Genomic DNA, 25042 nt, shown 5'->3' with positions numbered 1-25042 from the left:
ACACCTATATCACTCATGTTAAAACTGTCCCATTAAACTTAAAAGCTGGTTGTCCCACCTTTAGCAGCAACAACTGCAACCAAATGCTTACGATAACTGGAGACCAGTCTTTCACAACACTGTGGTGAAATTTTGCCACACTTTTCTTTGCAGAACTGCTTTAGTTCAGCCACATTGGAGGATTTTCGAGCATGAACTGCCCGTTTAAGATCCTGCCACAGCATCTCAATCGGGTTCAAGTCAAAACTTTGACTATGCCACTCTAAAACTTTAATTTAGCTACTTTTGAGGCATTCAGAGGTGCACTTACTCCTATAATTTGGATCATTGTCTTGCTGCATAATCCAGTTGTGCTTGAGCTTCAACTCACAGACTGATGACCGGATGTTCTCCTTTAGGATTTTCCGGTAGAGAGCAGAATTCATGTTTCCCTCAATTATTGCAAGTCACCCTGGCCCTGAAGCAGCAAAGCATTCCCACACCATCACACTACCACCAACATACTTGACCATAGGTATGGTGCTCTTTTTGTGGAATTCTGTGTTTAATTTATGCCAGATGTAACGGGAACCCTGTCTTCCAAACTGTTCCACTTTCAACTCATCAGTCCACAGAACATTCTCCCAAAAGGCTCATCAAGGTGTGTTTTGGCAAAATTCAGACGAGTCTTAATGTTCTTCTTGTTTAGCAGTGGTTATCGCCTCACCACTCTTCCATGGATGGCATTTTTGGCCAGTGTCTTTCTGATAGTGGAGTCATGAAAAGTGACCTTTATTGATGGGACAGAGGCCTGCAGTTCCTTGGACATTGTCCTTGGCTTTTTTTTATGACATCTCTCTGCTTTTGGAGGAATTTTGGAAGGTCAGCTCCAACTTCTGGGAAGGTTCACTACTGTGACAATTTACTCCATTTGGAGATAATGGCTCTCACTGTGGTTCTTTGGAGTCCCAGAGCCTTTGGAATTGCTTTGAAACCCTTCCCAGACTGATGTATTTCAATCATCTTTTTCCCCATCAATTCTGGAATTTCTTTTGACCTTGGCATAGTGTGGTACTGGGTGAGACCTTTTAGCCAACTTCATGCTACTGAAAATTTCCATTTAGGTGTTGATTTGACTGAACAGGGCTGGCATTAATCAGGCCTGGTTGTGTCTACTCCAGCTGACCCCCATTATGAATGCAGTTTAATAGATTTGGGGATTTAGCAACTAAGGGGGAAAATACTTTTCACACAGGCCCAGTTGGTATTGGATAATTTTTTTGCTTCAATAAATAAAATGATCATTTAAAAATTGTATTTTGTGTTTACTCAGATAACCTTTAAAATAAAAAAAATAAAAAAGTAAAAAAAACAGAAGAAATAAGGATGGGGGAAATTACTTTTTCACAGCACTGTATATGTGCATATATATATATATATATATATATATATATATATATATATAGTCTCAAACTGGTTATATGAAGATAACTGTTCTTCAGTGGCTTTCCCACTCACCAGATCTGAATCCAACAGAACACCTTTGGGATGTGGTAGAACAGGAGATTCGGAGCAAAATGTGCAGCTGACAAATCTGCACAAAATGCATGACGCAATCATGTCAACATGGACCAGAATCTCAAAGGAATGTTTCCAAAATCTTGTGGAATCCATGACACAGAGAATCGAGGCTATTTTGAGAGCAAAGTGAGGCCCTACCCAGTATTAGTTTAGTGTTCCTAATAAAGTGATTGGTGAGTATATATATATATATATATATATATATTACAAACACCTTAGCCAAATACATTTAAACTCAATTTTTCACAATTCCTGACATTTAGTCGTGGAGGTATGCTTGGGGTCATTGTCTATTTGGAAGACCCATTTGCGACTGAGCTTTAACTTCTTGGCTGATGTCTTGAGATGTTGCTTCGATATATCCATATAATTTTCCTTCCTCATGATGCCATCTATTTTGTGAAGTGCACCAGTCCCTCCTGCAGCAAAGCACCCCCACAACATGATGCTGCCACTTCCATGCTTCGCAGTTGGGATGGTGTTCTTCGGCTTGCAAGCCTCACCCTTTTCCTCCGAATGTAACGATGATCATTATGGCCAAACAGTTACATTTTTGTTTCATCAGACAAGAGGACATTTCTCCAAAAAAGTAAGATCTTTGTCCCCATGCATCTTCCTTGCTGAGCAGCCTTTCAGATTATGTCGATATAGGACTTGTTTTACTGTGGATATAGATACTTGTCAACCTGTTTCCTCCAGCATCTTCACAAGGTCTTTTGCTCTTGTTCTGGGATTGATTTGCACTTTTTGCACCAAACTTCGTTCAACTCTAGGTGACAAAATGCATCTCCTTCCTGTAAGGTATGATGGATGCATGGTCCCATGGTGTTTATACTTGCGTACTGTTGTTTGTATAGATGAACGTGGTACCTTCAGGCAAATTGCTCCCAAGGATGAGCCAGACTTGTGGAGGTCCATAATTTTTTTTTTCTGAGGTCTTGGCTGATTTCATTTGATTTTCCCATGATGTCAAGCAAAGAGGCAATGAGTTTGAAGGTAGGCCTTAAAATACATCCACAGGTACACCTCCAATTGACTCCAATTAGCCTATCAGAAGCTAATTGGCTAATTACCTAAAGGCTTGACATAATTTTCTGGAATTTTCCAAGCTGCTTAAAGGCACAGTTAGCTTAGTGTATTTAAACGTCTGACACACTGGAATTGTGATATAGTCAATTAAAAGTGAAACAATCAGTCTGTAAACAATTTTTGGAAAAATTACTCATGTCATGCACAAAGATGATGTCCTAAACGATTTGCCAAAACTATAGTTTGCTAATATGAAATCTGTGGCGTGGTTAAAAAATGAGTTTTAATGACTTCAACAGTCTAAGTGTATATATATATATATATATATATATATATATATACATACAGTTGTGCTCAAAAGTTTGCATAACCTGGCAGAAATTTGGAAATTTTGGCAAACAAAACTATCTTTTATTTAAGGATAGTGATCATATGAAGCCATTTATTATCACAAAGTTGTTTGGCTCCTTTTTAAGTCATAATGATAACAGAAATCACCCAAATGGCCCTGATCAAAAGTTTACATACCCTTGAATGTTTGGCCTTGTTACAGACATACAAGGTGACACACACAGGTTTAAATGGCAATTAAAGGTGAATCTCCCACACCTGTGGCTTTTTAAATTGCAATTAGTGTCTGTGTATAAATAGTCAATGAGTTTGTTAGCTCTCATGTGGATGCACTGAGCAGGCTAGATACTGAGCCATGGTGAGCAGAAAAGAACTGTCAAAAGACCTGTGTAACAAGGTAATGGAACTTTATAAAGATGGAAAAGGATATAAAATATATCCAAAGCCTTGAAAATGCAAATTCTAGGCGAAGGGTGACTACTTTGAAGATGCTAAAATATAACACAGTTTTGATTTATTTTGGATTTTGTTAAGTCACAACATAATTCCCATAGTTCCATTATTCTATTATTCTAAAATGTGAAGAAAAAAAAGAATACAAAAATAAATAATACAAAAATTATAATAAAGAATGAGTAAGTGTTTCAAAACTTTTGACCGGTAGTGCATATTCTGTTGTAGACAGAAACACTGCTATTGTTAATGTAGATATATACACTCTTGTACATATGCTGTGTAATCTATTGTACATTAAAGACTGGTGTTTTATTGAAAATGTACACAATTGTAGATGCAGCACTTAGAGTGGAATTTTAATTGCAAATGCACATACAATCTAGCATTTTCATTGAAAATATACTCTACTCTTTTGGCATTGTATTGTAGATATATACATTTGGCCAATTAATATAGAATTTGGTTGATGTGTGGTCTTATGTGTATTGGCTATTTAACAAAAAGGCTTGAAATGTGGTTAGAGTGGTTACTGTTTGCTAATATGAAACCAGCAACAAACAACATCAACTCTGTCCATATCTTCAGCACTTAACAGTTCAATTATGGCTTTGATATGGAGTTGAGATGTCATCCATGTTATTTATATATTCTCTTTAGATGCTGCATGGTGGTAAAGTCATATAAATGCCCTCTGTCATTGCCTTGGAGTTCTCTCTTTTCTCTTGTCTTTATTCTCCTCTCTTAATCCTGTCAATCGTCTGTGTGCCTGGGTTGGGGGAGAAGACAACTGCCATTGGAATGAACAGGCATGCATTGTGTATTTTTAGAATTCCTACTGCCCTAGTTGTGCACCATGGAGCCTGGCCAGTGAGAGGAGCGCTCCCTGTCTGCTGCATCAAGTGTCTTATTGTACAATCTTAATTCATGCCGTCTGGAGAAAGATGTCAGCTGGGCTGGAAGCAAGAGCAGGAATTTCAAAGACCGGAGTTCCAGCCAGAGTGAGTGGCAAAGAGGCGGGTTGGGAGGATGGAAGAGGCTTCAACAGATTTGTCAAGGCTGGCTGATGCACTGGGAAGAGTTTTAGATGAAACAGAAGGCCAAGGCCACTATGTAAGAGGATGACATAGCTTTAAAAGAACAGATAATATATCAAGAATGGTAGAAGGATTTTTTGGGAGAGGATCTAGATCCAGGTCTTGGAAGCAGTCCAACCTTTTTGGTGGTATCTGATAGTTTGTGGCTGTCTTGATTAGCATCAAAATGTTTGACGGACAACATTTAATCCCTATATATCCTTTTAATATGGTCCTTTAGTTTATAAAGCATTTAGTAAAAGTGTCTGATAAAAGAAGGACGAGCAAGAATTAATTAGACAAATTGGATATGAATTAATATGCTTTCAATCTTTTGTTTGTCATCTGGTAGAGGGAAACAGACTTTAATTTAGGCATTTCCCTATTCTTCCTTGAGGGTAATAGTAGGGCTGGGCGATTAATCAAATTTTATTTTTTATTACGATTTTGGCTTCCAACGATTATGAAAACAAGATAATTGAGATAAAACTTTTATTGTGCCACATTCTGTTTCGCAAGGAAACACCCCAGCATTATATCTTTAAAGCATCCTTTATTAAAGTTCAAATAATAAGGAAGCGGGTTAAGAAAATAAACTTAGAAACTGGCATTTCTCTGTGAGGTCAGCGCCGCATCTATGAGTTGTGTGAAGTGACCGGGGAAGAGATTTAATCTTCTCCCGGCTGATGCACACTCTGGCTCGGGGACACTCGTTATTTGTGCGCGTTTGCTGCAGCTAGATTATAACGTGATGTCTCGCGATGTAGTGAATCATAATATGTGTCACATTCACTGTGTGTATCTTATCATGAAGAAAATCGGCGATATGCAGCTCCATTAAGAAGAGAACGTTTATTTTTTGTGAGTTAAATATGGATCGAAGTGAACATAAAGGTGATAGAGTGTAGTCTTAGCCCATTATACACTGGAACAAAATACGTTTTTGGCTTGTTTTTCAAAATAATATCTAACATTCCTTTAAAACAAAGTACATTTACTTAGGAGCTATACTGCAGAAGAAAAAATTGTTATTGGAGAATGTTGAATACAATATTTAATCAGGGCTCGACATTAATGCTTGTTTGCTTGTCTGGGACAAGTGGATTTTTGAAGGGGCAAATGAAAGAGAATTTTACTTGCCCAACCAGACAAGCAGACTGATTAAAACATCAATAACGAAAAAAATAACCGCCAGTATTTGTGATATGTCTAGGCCTGTGTCACTCATTAGAAAGTTCATATTCTTATTCTGCTGTTGAAAGTAATCCAGAGCACGTAATTTTATAATTCGCTAGTGATCTATTAACAACTGTGCCCTGTTTGATTGACAGGCGGCGTATGTGTATGTGCTGAACATGCACGTGTTCCGAAAATGCTCACGCTAATGCACACCTAAATGGTCAAATACATTTCAAAATTCCACCAAAATACCCTTCTTGGTGAGGTATTCATGTAAACACAGTGAGTGATATCTAAAGTGAACGTAAACAGTGGAGAAAAAAGCGGATTTGTATTAAAATGTCGGACTTGTAAGTATAAATGTAAGCTAATAGACCTGCTGCTGTCTAGTGTGTCATAATAATCAAACAACTGGAACAAGAAAATGAGAAAACACTCACTGCTCTTGACTGGGTAACTTTAGTAGCTTTTTAAAAGTATTAATGTTATAATCATACACTGAAGACCAGTAGTAGTTTTATGTTGCATTTCATTCTGAATGTTTACTTGAATACTTGAAACTGCTGTTAAAAACTTTTAAAGCTGTTAAAAAGCACTGCATTTTCTTAATATGTATTTTTTATTAGATTATTTTTAATCTATTTCTATTCATTGCTATTTTTTTATTGTTATTTTATTACTGACCTTTTTACTAGTCTTAAATAATTACTTAAGAACTTGAAACCATTCTTCCATAATTAACATATTAGCTAGTGTTATCATTTGTTGTGGTTTTGAAGCTGGTATTGGGAATCGTCAAATCTCACTACCGACTACAGAACTTTTGGTATCGTTATCATGTATAGCCTTTATTGTACATAGTAGATCTTGCAATAACATGATGAAACAGCAGATCATATTCTACAGAAGTGAGCACCCATGCTGTCAATGATGGTGATGGATGCTTTCCTTTATTTGACTACCATATGTAACATAAATAATTACCATATGACAATAGTCTCCTCCCCTACCCAGTACAGTTTACATTTTAAGTTCAAGGAAATCCACTATTAAAAAGACAAGTTTTTTTTTTAAAAGCTCAATAAATGCATGATGTTTCTTAAGTCAATGAGTAATCGTGTTAAATAATCATGATCTCAATATTGACCAAAATAACCATGATTATGATTTTTGCCATAATCGAGCAGCCCTAGGTAATAGCCTTCTTTTCTTCTGGTGCTGCATTTAACTAAGGCAACTACAAAAACGACATACACTACCAGTCAGAGGTTTGGAAACACTTGACATGTTTCTCATGATCTTAAAAACTGTTTGATCTAAAGGCATATGCTTAAAGGCTTGAAATTAGTATTTTAAACATACAAAATGTGCTTATGTATGAACTTCTTTAACAATCATAAGAAAGAAAAAAATAAGAAAAATGGATAAGTTGGATCAGATAGTGGAGTAAAAGCAGCCAGCGTACATGGAAACTTCTTCAATACTGTTTAAAAAGAGTCTTAGGTAGATTCCTCAGGTAGCTTTTGCAGGTGATGTGAACTTGCAATAAATGTGCATGGAACGGTCAGCCACAAACCATTTCTGCAACATGTCCAACTCCCATCATAGCTGAAGGCGCACAAAATGAAAAATGACAAACGGACACAAATGAGCGATAATCGTCTACGGCGAGACTCATCAGCATTAATCAAGGCCATATGGTGGTAGTATTCCCGGCTCCTCTGGGCTGGAAGATGGGGTGCGGGAGCATGGTGGGACTCTAAGCGGTCTCCTAATGGCCCAGTTTGAGAAGGTAAATGGAAGACAGGTGTTGGATCCTGCTGAGAGAGCTCTCTCCTACCTGCATGCAGTTATTAAATATCCCTGTGCCTGACCTCTTATCTTTTACCTGCCCTTTCACATGCTCTATTCTGCTCAATGAGCATTGATCACGCTGTGACGTATTACACATCAACCACTGTATCTTGATCAACATGTTGTCATGTGCCATGCAGCAAATAGACACTGAATGCACCTGAGAACTTCTGAATGTCATTCCCCCCCCCATATGTTTGGCAAATATTGTCAGTCAGCCTTCTATTCTCATGATGTGCAAAATGTCATCTGATCCAGCAAAATGCTCTTTATTTTTTAATCTCTTTCTCTTCATTGGAGGTGGGTCTTAATTTCCATAGTGTTAATTTCCAATTAATTAATTACTTAATGTTACTAAATACTTATAGTATTTTCCAAAAAATGTACAATTCTGTCATTATTTACTTACCCTATTGTCGCTCCAAACCTGTATGACTTTTTTCTTTTTCCATGGACCACAGAAGATTACCGTGACGAGGAGGAGGGTGTGGCCGGGCCATGAGGGTGCACGGCCGGCGCTGACTCAACTAATCAGCGGGAGAGAAAGATAAAGGGGAGCAGGAGACACCAGTTTGAGAGATAGACACACGTGGCAAGAGAGCTGCTGTACTGAATAAAAGTTTGGAGAAAAATGCAATATGTTCAAAAGTAATTCTTCTATTTTCATTTGTTAAAAGTTTTATTAATTAATTTGATAAAACACAATTTCGATGATTACATTAAATTAAGGAGTGTGAATAAAGGAGTGTGTTCAATAGCGCATTACAATATTAACATATTTTTGCTGTGGTATCGAAATTGTTATCAAGAACCGTGAAATCTCACTGGTATCAGTACTGACTAATGATATTTTGGTATCATGACAACACTAAATACTGTATAAGAATAGTGACTCTGATCTGTCAAGCTTCTAAAAGTACACACAAAACCCCCACAGTAAACATATTCAAATCATGCACTACTGTGTATTCGAAGTGTTCTGAAGAGAAACGATCACAATGTGCAATGAATAGAAAGTGCTTCAAAATGAAATATCAAACCTCATTGGCCTCATTGACCAAATAGGCAACATGTAATTATAACAAAGATTTTTTTAATTTACCTTTTGATTCCATTGTAGAAAGAAATTCATGCAGGTTTGGATTGACATGAGGGTAATTAAATTATGACATAATTTTCCTTTTTAGAAGAACTGTCCCTTTAAAATTGTAACCACTAATGTAATCCAAATGTCACAAAATACTGTAAGAAAGTCAGTTTTATTTACGTTTGGATAATTTCAAAGCTGCATATGCAAATAAAAACAAGAGAAAAACAATCAACTAGATAACTGTTACTTAAATGTGTTCTGTACACCAGGAAATCAATGTTTTCTGTAAAATAGCATTATTTTTTCTTAGAAAAAATAACTAATAGTGGAGACACTGATTCACATGTGCACTAGGCAGGATCAAAGATGAGGTGCTTTAATGCCTTGAAATGGTGCCTGGATACCATTACCCACTAGGACACAATTCATTTTCAATAACAGCAGTGGGCAGGATGAGCAGGTGTGATTCCGTCAAACTGCAGATGAGCGATAAAAAGTGACAGGTTACTGTATACCGCAACTGACCCACAGCACTCTAAAAGCAAAACACCCCATTTATGCATCTCTCTGCATGTTTGGGTTAAAGGCTACTGATTGAGTTACTTTAATTACCGATTAATGATAGGTTAAGTGCTAGTGTGTTTCATTCCTGGACATATTTTGGGCTTTTTAGAGTACTTTCTCTTTCCATCGCAGCAGCATACCATGGACCCAAACCTTTCAAACATCCCTCTTCACAGCTAGTGCTGGTAATCTCATGGATAATGGATAAGTCTTTTCTCTACCCATGTCTATTTCTCCCATATTTCTTTTTCATATGAGATCTTCTCTCTGTGTTTTTCCCCTTCAGTATATACTGCTGCTTCCCAGGGGACTCTCATCCTCCTTCAGGTTGCTCTGTTTATGTCTGTCTTTTCCTTGTCTTACCTTCCCCCACTCAAGCCCTTAGTCTGACCCATTATCACCACATCACCTGTCCTACTGTGCTCTCGTCCTGAAAAGCCCTCCAATTCTAGGCTCTCATCCCTTCGTTTCCACCTCCCTCAGGATGAGAAGGGGGAATTATCACCCTCCCGCAAGAAAGACCTCAGTCTTTTGCAAGGAACGGCACTTCACCTGCAACAAAACCTCACAGAGATGCCTGCCTGACCAGAAACACTGATCTCAAACCTGCATGTCCGAATCATGATTGCTATGGAAGTTACTATTAAAGGGATTGAGCCATGTTCCTGATTAAAGGCAGGTCTACGAGGGAGACACAGGCAGTGAGAAAGCAGAGCACCTTAACACAACTCCAATTCCTGCAGAAATATAACAGATTTTGGGTTTAACGGGTGACACAAGAGAACTGAAACAGTGACTTTAACACTGCTGAAGTGAGATTCTACCCTCTGGCTTCAATTATTAAAAGTGAAAATCAATTAAATATAATGCTCGACCATGTCTGAGTTAATCAGCCACCATGACAAATTAATATTTTTGTGTCCTAAATGTAAGCCAGTACTCTGTGTGTGTGCCAGTATACAAAGTCTATTCTTTTGCCATTATCAATAGTGTGTGTGCATCAGGCCTTTGGAATGTATAAGGGAGAAGATTTTTGTCGCCCTCTTTTGAGGGTCCAAAAAGTAAAGTTTTTGATGAATATATTGTTGAGAGTAAAAATTACACGTCAAAATCACTTAACATTCCAGTTATACCATATTGTCACCATTGCATTCAACAATACATCTACTTGCAGAAGAAGGCCAATGCAACCTTGAAGTAAAGCTGCCACAAGAATGACACACTAAGAAAGCAAGCAAGAAAAAATAAAGCCAGAAAGCAAGCAAGAAAGAAAGCAAGCAAGCAAGCAAGAAAGAAAGAAAGAAAGAAAGAAAGATTGACTTTACAGGATGAAAAAGATGGAAAGAAAAGGGAGATCACAACCAAAAGAGAAACTACAAAAGAAAAAAATCAACAAAACAAAGGCAAACAAAAGGCGAGCAAACATCTGACAGAGCAAAGCAGATCAGCAGAGACAAAAGAATGAAAGACATTTCTTCTGGTGGTCTGGGTGGTCTGCTGTTCATGGGGAGAGCGGGCGACAGACGATAGTGTGTTTGCACTTGGCATTTGCATGGCTGGCTCCCCTGTAGCCCTGGCTTGGGATCCGCTCTCTCATATTTATGTGCATATTGAGTGTTCCCAGGTGTTGTCTCTGGACTTGAGGTCACCGCCGAAAGGGCAGCAACTAAATAAAACTGACATACTAACAGTGCGTCCGTCTGCGTGTGGCAGCGTTTGGCTTTGATTTCTTATTGACATCTGCACAAACAGCCAAACAAGAGTGCGGGATGAAAAACAAACTATTGGCTTTTCTGTGACTCCTGCTTCGGGAGTGTATCTGCTCACTGAATGAAATGCCACGGTGTTTAAGTGGAGTTGTGTAGCCTGTATTGATGCTGTTATTCGGTACAATCAAGGTTTTGGAAAACGTTGTAAATGGAACATCATGAGGATGGGTGTACCTCTCTGAGCCAATCTTGAATGGACTTATTGGCCTCCTGGTGCCAGACGTTATGGACAGAGTCAGTCATGGCCACTGCACGAACACAATTCTTCACTTCAGGCTCCCGCTGAATCATCTGAGTGGAAAAGAGATACATTAGTAAATAGCATATGCTATCAGTGTCTCAACAAAAAGCTACAGGATTATCCTTGAATTTTTTTTAAAAAAGACCAGCAAACCATTTTACAGTAGGTTGGTTTAAGATGTTTGATTTTCATTGATGTACCATGGTATTCTTTGAACTATCCCTTGGATTACCATGTAAATATCATGGTACATGATTATGGCAATTATATAGTATCATGGTATATATATCAAATTACCATGGAATTACCATTCGACACCTTCACTGAATCATGTTAATCTCTTTTCAAAAATAAATTTTAGATTGTGTCCAATCCACAGGAGTTAGCCTGTCACACTAACTATTCTATTCAAGATAAACGGCTAGAGAAAAGAGGCCATTTTGACAACAATAGGTCAACAATCACTTTATGTGATCCATTTTACAGGAGGTACACCTAGGCTGGTGCTACATCAAAGTGTCCATAGTCATTTTTAATACATTCCCAGAGCCCATTTAAATTAAAGGGACTGTATAGAGATACATGGAATCTATTAAGGCACTAAGGACTAATACATCACACCGCTGATAAGCTTTTCTCAGGAGCATCCTCTTAAAGAAAAAGGGGACGAAGTACATGGTGGCTCGCACACACACATACATTAACTGACTGAAAGACTCACATGTGGGGCTAAAGTGTCTTCCTGTTTCAATGATACCCAAGAGGCCAGCAAATCCAACCTTTTAAAAACTACTAAAAGTGTCAGATAATACAGTGCTCGAACTTTGGAAAGGTAAGTAAACATTTTCTAGATAAATGTGGATGTGAAAAAGTCTGAAAATATAAAAAAGAGCCAATTGAGGCATATCATAATGTTAATGCCAGGGATCCCACACCTTTTGGCCAATTTATTTAAAAAAAAAATTTCTAGTCAGTTGTGATCCCTTTATGAGGATTATTTATTTATTTATTTATTTGGTGTATAGAGATTGCACTCAGAAAGAGCGATACAATATTTTAAAGCTGAAAATAATCAGAAAAATACATACTGACCATAAAAATTGCCATGACCTTTTAAGCTCTTATTGATTTTTATGTCTGTTTCAGACCTGGAAATCAAAATTCTAAGTTTTCCATGGTCGTGGGAAGCCTGTAATGCTAAAATGGAAACGTTAAGCATGAATATTTTATCACATAAAAGACTGTAATGGTATATAATGACATAAATGTTCTCGTGTCATGACAGACAGCCTGACAAAATCATGTAAACACAACCTCAAAGTAAACATGGGTGTTGGATATGAAGGGTAAAATGAATGAGAGTAGCTTTGATGTGTGTGAATCTGTGATGTTCTCCGCTGGGAAAACTGAAACATATGTATTAGATTTTCACCATTACGCTTCTCTGACTGATGTCCTTCGGTGACAGCCTATGTGCTCCACACGCGCTGTCTACAACTGTCTCACACACACACACACACACACACATAACAGACACTGACTTCAGAGAGCCCTTCCCTGTAAACTCTCACTATGTTCAAGTCAAAATGCCCTACGGGCACAGCAAAGCAATGAAATTATTAAAAGAACATACAAGCCAATGAACAAATAAATAATTTATTGTCTGGCCAATCAAGAAAAGTGAGCGACAGCACGCACGGGACCAAAGCCTTAAAACACTCGTAATCTACATTCTTCCGTACATTAGCTGAGGCATTATAACACTACGTTAGCTGTTCTCTCAGCTGGTCTATACCCATAAAAGAAAGAAGCCGGGCAGCTGTGCTCATCAACCTCCTGCCCAGAAACAGCGCAAAGAAAAAGCAAACATGTGGAAGTACTTGTTGCACTAAAATCAACAGAGACAGATGTTGAAACATTTGCTATCTCACTCCTGCCCTTTTCTTTGCACTTGAGCATCTGGCATGAGGAGGAGAGACGACGGAAGAAGTGAAGAGATGAGGAAGGAGGGCAAGAGACAGAGATGACATCTAGCCTCAGAGATGAAATGAAAACATTGCTCCATAATGTTCAAGACAAGTGTGTTAGCAGCAAAATTAAATAAACTAGATTTACTTTTCCTGACAAAAATACCAGTGTTTGCAAGGCAACAAAAGAACAGTGTTTAAGTTTAACATAGGTAAACCTTAAGACAAGACTAATCACAATAAGGAGAATTCATGATCATCCAAAAAGTTAATATATTTTGATACAAGACAAAAATGTTTAATTCAGAATAATGTGCACAAATGAACTGTGCATTAACAAAGTAAACACAGTCAATTTTGATTTCATGTAGACTTTGATTTCTTCTTCAAAATTATAGTTTACAACAGATCAAAAAAGATAGCACATCTGAAGCTGAAATTGTCTAAAAACAAGTCTGAAATGAATGAAGCCGTTTGTTTAGAACAAATCCCTAACCAGAATGTTTGAGGAATATCAATACAGTGCTGGCTTGAAATCACTGTAATAAAGTCACTGCAACTCCATTCAAAGACAGAAGTTGTTTGTTGTTAAATATTGTTTATATTATGTGATGCTGAAAATGCTGAGGTAAGTGGTCAGTCATGGCATTTTTTCAATCAGTGTCAAAGGGTCAGCCAATGAGAAACCTCTGAAAGCTGCCTTTCAATGTATCTCTGGATGAGCCTTATTGAGTCTTTTCTCTTTATCCATCGTTCTCATTGCAGTTTCTTATATGCCCTAGTTGCTAAGAGACACCAATCAGTAGACACCCAATTAAAGACACCAGGATGATTTCAGACCAGCTGAAATGGTCCTTTCCTTTAGCTGATGAGGACAAAATACCCGCTGTCATATTTCCATGCCCTCCTCCCCCTCCCTCCGATTCTCCTCTCTGTCTCACTGTTTGACCTCTTCAGTGACCTCTACTGTAAAATACAGCATTTAGCACTTTAAGTGGCTTCACGTCACGAAGTGAGCTAATTGCCTCAAATTCAGTTGTTGGAAATCGCATTTTCTTTAATGAAGCTGACCGCAATGGAAGCGCTTTATTTTCCCCTCGAAAAGAAAACAGTGTGAAACACACATACACGCGCAAAGAGGAGAGTTTACGGATAACATGGGGGGGGGGGGCACTCTCATGTGGCGATAAATACGCCACCATTTCAGCCGTTGTGGCGGCCAAAGCGAACACTCTCCATAAGACTTCCATGAAAACACACAAGCAATAAGAAAATTATTTAGGGCTTTGATAATTACGTGTCAAAGCCAGTGCAAGTCACCAGATAATTAGGTGAGAACTGAATGGTAATCCACAATGGTGTCCCTGGAGGCGGGGGGGGGGGGGGGAGCACTCAACACATTGCCAAAAGAATAAGGGAGGAATAAAGTAGCATAGAGATAAATAAATAACATGGGCTTTTAAAAAGAAACGTGCTTACCAACAAATAGCACCATGAAAAAAGCGGCAATTATCACGGTGAGGAAAGACAGTGTGAATGCACACACTAACGCATGCAAGTGAATCCAGAAGAAGCCATGCTGTTAGCATCGGTGCTTAGTCCAGACTAATGCATCCAAACTTCTACCATAATCTGGACAACCCACTGTGTGGTAAAATGAAGCTTAAATATTTGATTGATTAAATGTTCAATAATGACCAGCGAGAGAGAGCCAACACTGATCATCATGCACAGCAAGCACAGCAGCATGCATGCACACCCATGCAAAAGCAGTATGTCTTGGCCAACATATACAGTATATTCACCAAACAGAGTTGTCGGATCAGATGTGCCCATAATATCCATCCTACTTTTTCTGCTATGGTGAAATTAAGGATGTGCAAAACCATACATTTTCAAAATCGGCTAGTGTGTAGGTTGCCTGACCAACAATTAAGTTTTAAGAGAGCCCTGTTATTGGGCTGGCTTCAAGTTCAACTGACCCCAATCAGACATGTTTCTAAGGAGCTGGGTGGGGGGTATTCTTGTGTTAAAAAAAACAGCAAAGCAGAGCACACTGGAATGGAACAGAATGCAGGGGTCTCAAAGACACGTTTTGAAAATTATGAGATGCAACACAGCAGCCATTGATGTCGGTCTGTAAAAGTATGGTTTTACTAGCAGTGCTTAAAAGGGTACAAATTTAATTAATTTAAAATAAAATTACGTTTTCCAAGAGGTTTTCACCATGAAAACTGTCTAACAGCTACGTACATCACAGAGCGCTGCCAATGTCCTAATCGGCATTGGCACTAAGAATATCACATCCACAAAAACATACATACAAATAATAATAATAATAAAAAAAAATTGACACACCAGCCGACTGATCAGTTGTTGGGTGACAAGTTGACCATTGTAACCCATCCCCAGTAGGAACAGTGCTGTGTTACCAAAGGTCGGCCGTTGCGAGCCACACCCAAAAGAACATGTAATGCGTTACTGCCTAATCGACCATTGTGACCCATCCCTAGTAGAAACAGTGCTTCATTATGGGCTGGAGGGATATTTTGAATTAATCATTGACAAACAAAACTAAATCAGAGAGTCCTTCACTAGATTTGTGCTGACCCCACTAAGACCAACTGACCTGTGGAACCAAGAGGGGCACTAAAGAAAGTTGAGGCCTTTCTTCATTCTGCAGGTCCAGAGGGCACAGGCCAGCCCTCATTCCTTGGGCCCCCTGCTTGGGTTAAGATAACAGTGGCAGCTGCCCTGGAGCTCCAACACCCTGCACAGGAAGAGACTACACTCGCACCTTCCCCTGCTTTGAAGCCCTGGCCTCAGTGCCTGCCCGGCCTTTGTCTTTGAAGCAGGAAGGAAAGTACACTATGAGGCCCTGGGGAGGCAGCGTGTGTGTTGGTTTGGACATATCTAACCCTTGCAAGCATCCAGCCAAGAGTACATTAACTGAATATGTGTGCGGCCAAAGTCACATGCATTTATAGGCGTAAATGGCATCCAATGGCCAAGTTTTGATTTATGCCAGTTTGTAAGTGAGAGAGAGCAGCAATAACTTCCTCCAATACTTCCTGTGGCTGAGCAGAACGCCACATGTGCAAAGGATGGCAACGTCCCATGTGTTGTCCCGGAAAGTCTGTGCGATAGTGGGGTATCAGTGGACCATTGTGGAGCAAGCAGGCAACACTATATAGACAGACACACACACATAGACACATACACACGTCAGCAAAGGCGGGCAAGGAAAAGGAAGCCGGTAAATATTTACTGACACAGCACAAGCGGTGAGCGTTTGACACCTACTAGAAACAAAAGCTAGAGGATAAGGAGCGGCATGCCAGGAAAGGCAGCGGTGCTGTGTCGAGCTTGCACTCGTGGAAAACAAAGAGGACAGAGGAAAACACGAGGGCAGGATGAGTAAAAGAGCAAGTGAAGGGGGCACAGGGATGGGGTGCAGTTGGGCATCAGTCACTGTCGAATCAAGGCCACACACAGGCGACTCCTGAAGCTTGCAGTTCTTTGAGATCTGAATGACACTGACCTGAAAATTAGGGGCAATTCAGACAGAACAAGTTCTTGCATTAAAAAAGCTAGAAGCAGCACAACAGATATTAAAGGGTGCAGGAGCCTCTTAACAGCTGAAGTTCTAGTAGACATACTAGATTAAAAAACATGGCACTCCTACAGAAGACATGCGAGACAGTGAGACGCTACGCAATGGTCAAATACGTCCATTTAGGACATATTTTCATACAAAATCGATTGAAAAACTGCAGATGGACATAACACGTTTGGTTTCAATAGCCTCTTATGCCTGTTTGTAAGGTGTGGTAGATCTTTGTGCAATGATAAGTAGTTGTAAAGGTAGTGAACTAACTCACAGGGGGTCTAGTTTTTTAGTGCAGTGAGGCAAGGGTGCTTGCACTTAAAATATCTAACATGCCATAAAAAAATCTTGATAGAGAGTCAGACATACAGATACAATGCACTAGTGTGTGTGGGCATGTCTGGGTGGTTTACGAGGACATTTTTTAGGTTACAAACTGGTAATTACAAGGGTATTATGCTATAAATGTAGTTTATGAGGACATTTCTAGTGTCCCGATAATTCAAATCGCTTAAAAAAACATACTAAATGATGTTTTTTTGAAAATTTAAAAATGCATAAAGTTTTTTGTGAGGGTTAGGTTTAGGAGATAGAATCTATAGTTCGTACAGTATAAAAATCATTATGTCTATGAAGAGTCCTCATAAGGATAACTGCACCAACATGTGTGTGTGTGTGTGTGTGTGTGTGTGTGTGTGTGTGTGTGTGTGTGTGTGTGTATTTTTGTGCTCATCAGAGAAAGAGGGACCCCTGAGCAGCTGTGCCTGGCACAGGGCCCATGAGGAGAGGACCCGGTTTGGATGATAAAAGGCTGATGGGGCCCCTCATTTTGGACTAGTTCAGCATTGATTCTGCAACGCCTTGCACCCCGTAGAGAGAGCGGAGTCTGCACACTGTACCGACAAATGTGGGTGTGCGTATCATCATTGCAAACACTTCTTTTGTGTCTATACTCTTTGTTTGTATCTTCACATGTAGTGCGGCTCATTCAGCAGTCCACAACTGTTGGTGGGCAGTTGTTAGTTTTCCATACTTGTGAATTGGTCATAGACCACTGCTTCAAATTTAGGATGATCTACTAGTTTTACTCCTTATTCCTAAAAATATTATTAAAATGACAATTATAATTTCCCAAAAGGTCAATTATATTATACAAAATTTCCCACACCTTTTGACCGATTAATTAAAAATTTTCCATAATCTAGTGGTTTGTGATTTCTAGATAAGGACATTTAAAAATAATTTTAGAAATATTGCACTAACAAAGAACTACTTCTAGCTGATTCAATTTTAGAGATAAATATACCTAGTTAATACTATATTGACAATAGAAATTTCCAAAATTTTTTAAGATTATTTCCATGACTTTTCCAGGCCTGGAAATCGCAATTTTACATTTCCATGATATTTCCATGGTCCTGGGAACCTTATATTTTTGATAAACCCTATTAAATCTAAAAGCAGAAACCAATCATATTTATCTATATTTCCATAGCATGACTATGACATCGCTATTCATCTGAATACATTACTCCTCAGCAACCTTCAGTTATTAAGTACAATAGAAAAAAATGATAGAAAACAACACACAAAAAAAGTTCCCAACATTAATATTTGGCAAGCTGATGTCTCCCAAAGACAGATTAAATCCCGGCAGCTAATTAAATTCTTGTGTTAATTAGGGGAGATTTTACTTAAGGAAGAATGGTTCAAGGTGTAATCACGCAACATCTTCATCACTTATGAAACTGCAGAGTGCGCTGAAATGGGGCAGAATTTCAAATGTGGGGTGTCCGTACATATCAACAGGGCAAAACCCATCTATGTGTCTCCCTGTGCCTTTCGGCAGTGCCATAAAATAGAAAGCTAACCTCAATATTTCCCTTCTCTGCGCTGGGATTTGCTGGCCCATTAAATTCTCTTTCCCATGTGTCACCCTGCACATTTTCACCATGAAATTTTCGTATAATTAAACTTTCTTAATGATTTATAAGCTATAATAATAGCCGTAAGTATTTTTGAGCAGGTTAAACTGACACCAAGTGCACACGTGGGGCTGACCCTGTTTTAACAGAGTTTTGGATCATTGACTCTCCCAACTGGAGGAATGAGGGACTCTCAGAGAGAGTGAGAGTGAAGGATGTAGCAAAGAGGGAGACGAGGGTCTGTCGTAACTCAGACGCCCACTGACACGTACAGGCTGGGCCTCGTCAGCCGGGGGAGGTGAGGGCCAGTTCAGGCAGACGGCTGGAGAGACAGGGGTCAGGCTGCCCGAAGTGTTTACAGGAAAGCCCAACTCGCAGTCAGAGCGCTGAGACAAACTAGCAGAGCAGAGTGCATATCTGACAGAAATACAGCTGTGTAGAGTACACACAATGATAAAAGTATGATTATTTGGATGAACATTAAGTACACAAAACTTCATAATTAATATGACATCCTTATAGGGTCACGATGGACAGAATATTAATAAAAGATGCTTAGACTTAAGTATTTATTCCCACATATTAAACCACCAAATATGATCCTGATATGGCAAGATATGCTAAAACAGTGGTCCTTAACTGGCATTGCTTCAGGACCCAGATTTTCACTGGACATCAGTGGTGACCCAAAATAGCACCAACATTGTTTATCGTACAAGTAAAATGAAACATTGAAATTTAATAACATTACCACAAACTGCACCGGCCAACAATAGGCAACTTTTTAACACGACAAAGGATAAATCTAAGAAATGACATTTTTGATTTCTAAATGTCTTTTGGATTTTAACGGTTTCTTGATTTTGGCAGCTGATGGGACACCAAACAAAACAAATTGTAGCGGCATAAACCTGTTATCCTTAGCTGCAAGTGAACCTGTATTTAAAGTAGTCATGGGTCGAATTTTCTTGACCATGTTGGCATCTGCCCAATTCGGCAAGCTTCTACCATGTGGCAGATGAAGTAGCGCCACATTACTGTAGAGTTTAAATGGATGTATGGCCAACAAAATATGGGATGAGTTTTCTTCCACCCTTTAAAAATTTGATAAGCCTATTTACTGTTTTTTGCAACACTAACTATTTGCAATTATATGGTTAGTTTTATTGGGGCATAAAACCATATAGTTTATGGTTAGGCATTTTATTATTTGCATTAAGTCTTGTTTTTTTCCCCTTCTGTTCATGACCCTTTAAGAACAGACAACAGTGGGGAACCACTGTGCTAAAACATGAAATACAAAGCTAAACTGCAAACAGATATTAACTGTCTAGATGTTTGGATATTTACAGTAACTGTTACATCTGTTTTAAACAATGGCCAGACATAACATTTACAAAGTTTTTGTCATCAGAAAGAAAAAAACATAAAAGCAAGCAGAGTAAAGGGCATAGAAATGGCCTGCACTTTAATCACTCAAGATGAAGCAGGAAAGAAAAGAAAATATGAAGCCTTTTAAAAACCTTAAGGGAGTTTCCTCGCTTGTTCCAGAGAGTATCAGGAGGTCAGGTGTGTGTATGTTCCAACTGCATATTGTCTGTGTATGATTCTAAGTACGTGGATGTCTATGAAAAGAGGTATTGCTAATGTGTGTGTGTGTGTGTGTGTGTGTCCACATGTGTGCTTTCAGGCGTCAGTGTCAAGCCAGACCTCGCCTGCCGAAGGGAAAGAACTCCCGAACCCCCCAAAAATGAGCTTGTGATACCCCTGTTCTCAAAGGCAAACCAGACGGTCGAAATTAATGGAAATATATAACAATCTGAAATTAACTTCCCATAGCCACCAGCTACATTTTAACCAGGAGCTGAGGAAAGGAGAGAGTGAGTGAGAAAAAGAGAGACTAAAAAAAAAAAAAAACTATTATGGCTTCACAGCCTCCTCACACACACACTTTTACAGACGCTACACACAGACTAACTAAAAGAAAAGTGAAATACTTTGTCCTGAAATATTATCAAATTATAAAAAAAAATTAAATCATTTTTAATTAGTTTAACGTTTTTTTCTTTCTCTGCTAAGTGTTTTATATTTTGAGTGTTAAAACATTTTTAATTCCTTGTTTCTTGATTAAAAACTTGAGTTAAAAATAATCAGCTGTGAAATAAAAAAGCTAAAGCAGACAATGTTACTTGAGATTCCCTCCACAGAAAAACTAATAGCCAAGTGCCATAGCTGCTTTTAATCACAGAAGAAGAAAAAAAAAAAAGATAAAAAAAACTAAACTTCCCTAACAACATTTAAAAATAACACTATAATGACACTTTAATTTATATGAATCACATAAATACACATAAACCCAGTTCAAAGAACTAGAGTAATTAGCATTCAAATTAACAAAAAGTAGCATTGTTGTGCAATCCTTTTAGATAATAGATATTGTGCTTTCTGATTAGCACAATATCTATTATTATAGCCCATTACTAGGGTTATTACAGAGAAAGCCCATGTCACTCAAGCACACAAGGACAAAGTCTGGAGTTCGCTAGGAAAGGGAATCAACGTACTAAATAGACCAACAGTGACCTTTCCCTCCTAATACACCACTTACAGCAAGAATTATCTTTTTAACTATTTAACTGCTGTCAGCAATTTGTCAGATTGTGGTAATTACCACCTCAGCTGAGGACATTATAAAGGAAAACATTTTATTTATTTAGTTTGAAGCCACGGAAGACATTTTTATGCATATAAAGGTAAGAATGAATGCAGTGATTATGTTGTCAGTTGTGATTTTTTTCTTCCTGTGGTTTTTCCTTTATAATAACAGTGACTAGTTTTTAAAGGTTTCCTTTGTTTTACGCCTCTGAATGTGTAGAGCGATATTCATGGAGTTTGCAAATCATGATGCAACAATTACAGAAATCAAAATGTATCTATTATGCTTCTCTTAATTTTCTTTTTGGACTTTTGATAATTCAGAACCATGTCAAAATGAATACCCACATTTATGAGAATTTTCAGTGTAGAAAGAATTGCAATCCGACATTCAAGGTGCTGACTAACTCCTACCCTTGAGTTAAATGTCACTGATGAGTCAAATAAACTTGTCTATTTGTCTATTGTTAGCGTGTGTATGCAGCATTATATCTCTGATATATATAACATAAAATACAGGATTACTTGCTCTCTCCTCCACTAATATCGGCAAAAGGAAGCATTATAAGGGCATGAGCCGGTGGTAAATCCTTGAGGCCGTATTAGTTCATTGTCTTTGGAACAATGTGTAATGGTCACAAAATAAATCAGATATAACTAAAAATAGGCAGTGGGGTAAATCATCATGTTTAACTGTGAATGCAGTTTGGAAAAGCAAGTGAAGAAACCTCATTCTCCACACACACACACACACACACATATACACTACTCTCATCCACTTTTGTCTATGCAAAAGCAGTTACAAAGGATAAGCAGTGCCCCCTAGTGTTTTCATCAACCTGAAATGGGTGCAAATCAAGAATGTGTCTCCTGAGAGAGAAAGAGAAAGAGAAAGAGAGCGAGAGAGAGAGAGAGAGAGAGAGAGAGAGAGAGAGAGATGAGGGGTGAATCAAGTTCCAGTGGAAATGGCATCACAGTGGACAAGCCTGAAGAGAAGGAAGGAGGAAAATAAATGAGAAAAAGGGGGACAAAAGTAAGGTAAGATGTTATGAAATCAGGGATGAATCTGCAGCTGTAGAAAGGGTAATTAGAAGAATTCTGATATTGGCATGATAAGAAATGGGCTGTAATAATGCTTCTGTCATTGTTTACTTAGTCTTATGTTTCTCCAAACCTATTTTTTATTTATTTTTTCTTCTTCTGTAGAACACAAAAAGTGCTATTTTGAAGAACATCCTGGCCACTCTTTAAAAAAAAAAAAGTGATCCATTCAATGTACCACTATATTCCTATAAGTCTTCTGGATGATGCAACTTAAAATTTTGATCTGTTCCTCTCACAGTGTAATTATACAGCTTCAGAAGACTAATACCCAGTATAATGCATAAGTCATTTGGACCACTTTTATGATACTTTTATGGTGTTTTTTTTTGTCATTTTGGAACTTGCCAGCCCCTGTCCTCATTCACTTTTATTATATAGAAAAGAGTAGCCGTGATATTCTTTAAAATTTCACCTTTTGTGCTGCATGGAGGAAAATAAGTTATAAAGGGATAGTTCAGCCAAAAATTAAAACTCTCTTATCATTTACTCACCCTTATACAATCCCAAACGTGCATGACTTTCTTTCTTTTGCAGAACACAAATTATGATTTTTAGAAGAATATTTCAGCTTTGTAGGTCCATACTATGCAAGTGAATGGTGCCAAAATTTTGAAGCTCCAAAACTACATCATAAAAGTAATCCATATGACTCCAGTGTTTAAATCAATATTTCCAGAAGTGATATGATAGGTGTGAGTGAGAAACAGATTAATATTTAAGTCCTTTTTTGCTTGAAATTCTTCTCCCTGCCCAGTGTCTGCCCAAGAATGTGACTTACCAAAAACACAAGAATGTGAAAGTGATCTGTTTCTCACCTACACTTCTCATATCACTTCAGAAGGTATAAATTGAACCACTGGAGTCTTATGGATTACTTTTATGCTGATTTATGTGATTTTTGGTGCTTGAAAAATCTGGCACCCATTCACTTGCATTGTATGGACCAAAAGAGCTGAGAAATTCTTCTAATCATCTTCATTTGAGTTCAGCAGACGAAAGAAAGTCATGCACATCTGGGATGGCATAAGGGTGAGTAAATTATGACAGAATTTAAATTTTTGGGTGAACTATTCCTTAAGGGTTTGGAACAACGAGGCAAATAATTGTAATTTTCAGGTGAATTATCCCTTTAAGGTCAGAGAGAAAGAGAAAGAGAAAGAAGATGGCTGCCAAACCTGACAAATCCCTCAATGACAGCACTGCTAATAGAACAGTAATACACTCTCCCTCGTTCTGATCAGCAAACACTTCACCTCCACCAATGCTAATTCAATCACATCCCTCAAATGACGGTCATACTCCACTGAGGGCCTACAGTACATCTCACATACATCGCTGTGTCAGTCCATCTCATCTGCATGGCTCACCATGACACCTCAGTCTGACTGCAGGTATGTGTGTATGTGTGTGCACTTTTATGACCACTAAGAAACCACAGGCATTCGCAGTGGCAACCCCATACCAATGCCACACTTGTATGTCTTATAATGACATCAAAAGAACACCACGAGCTGTAGACTCTCCCTTTACCATCTCTCTCTCCAGTATTTCACACAACCCATCATAATTCACAGCACATAAAACCTTAAAACGGCACATAAAACAGTTCATCTCTTTCCAGTGTCAGCTTCCCAGGCTTAAAAATTAAATATGTTTTACCGCAGGTACATAACTAAAATATAGAGTAAAAAAAATGGTCACATAAAAAATTTAGACATGGGATTTGGGACGCTCACCGTCTCTTCAGAAGCAAAGTGGAGGCAAAAAAGAAAAAAAAAAGGAAAAAGAAAACGAGAAGTTAGGAAGTGTAATTAATTTTAGTGAATGAGTTAGTTGTAACTGTTTAGAAAAAAACAAAAAACAAAAAAAAAACAAATCCATGTGCCTTTTCTTATTATTAGCAAAGGGGCAAAACATTTAGTTAAATGCATTTTCACATTTAATTGCCAAGTCATTTACATGAATTTGGGTGTTTTGGGGTTTTACTAGCTGTATTTGATTCTGTTAGAAAGCTGTTTAATGCAGTTATTGTGAGATTCACATATTCTGCCAAATAAATACTTACTGAAAAATTAAATAATATCATCTGATATTTTAATTAAAAGATACTGCTCCCAATTCACATTGCTGTAATGTAGTACAATGTAGCTTACTTTGTAACAACTTCAAATTGCAGTAGCATGTCCCTTGCCAAACTACAGTTTCAAAGTGGCTTCCTCAACACTGCTCGGGAGATTCTGAGTATTTACGTATTATAAATAGCCTATCCAGAATGCTCTCTTATGACATGTGGAGAGAGAGAGGGACAGAGCGAGATATCTGACCTGAACTGACCGAGTGCTTGAACGCATTGGAGGAGAAGACGCTATAAAACACGTTGACATTCAATACATTTTAAAACACATATAGAGGGAAAAGCAGAATGCTGAATGAAAGAGGGAAAAATGAGAAATGGGTAGGTGAACGCAAAAAACACACACTCACACTGAGAAGGTGAAACATCTGAAGCACAATGAAAAATGGATTTCAACGTCATCTGAAGGTGCAGAGTTCAGTGACATTTGTACAGCATTGAGGCTTTCCTTTGTTAGAGTACTTTTACAGGTGCTTTTCTCTAA

At 38.2% G+C, this 25042-nt stretch overlaps 1 protein-coding gene across 2 annotated transcripts in view; it reads right to left on the bottom strand.

The window, feature by feature from the left end:
• LOC127432277 (cotranscriptional regulator FAM172A homolog) overlaps positions 1-25042 on the bottom strand; it is a 221560-nt gene that overhangs the window by 65215 nt on the left and 131303 nt on the right. The window contains exons 9-10 of one of the 2 annotated variants that reach the window (XM_051683183.1): positions 11100-11216; positions 6392-8029 (exon numbers count right to left, since the gene is read on the bottom strand). In XM_051683183.1, the coding sequence (XP_051539143.1) occupies positions 7913-8029; positions 11100-11216 (234 nt within the window). In that variant the 3' untranslated portion in view covers positions 6392-7912. Of the gene's footprint in view, positions 1-6391; positions 8030-11099; positions 11217-25042 lie in introns of those variants that run through there. The other variant, XM_051683180.1, reaches the window with a different exon arrangement.

This window comes from Myxocyprinus asiaticus, chromosome 4, assembly GCF_019703515.2.
Source record: "Myxocyprinus asiaticus isolate MX2 ecotype Aquarium Trade chromosome 4, UBuf_Myxa_2, whole genome shotgun sequence".
NCBI classification, from domain to species: Eukaryota; Metazoa; Chordata; class Actinopteri; order Cypriniformes; family Catostomidae; genus Myxocyprinus; species Myxocyprinus asiaticus.
This window is presented reverse-complemented; position numbering and strand designations above follow the sequence as displayed.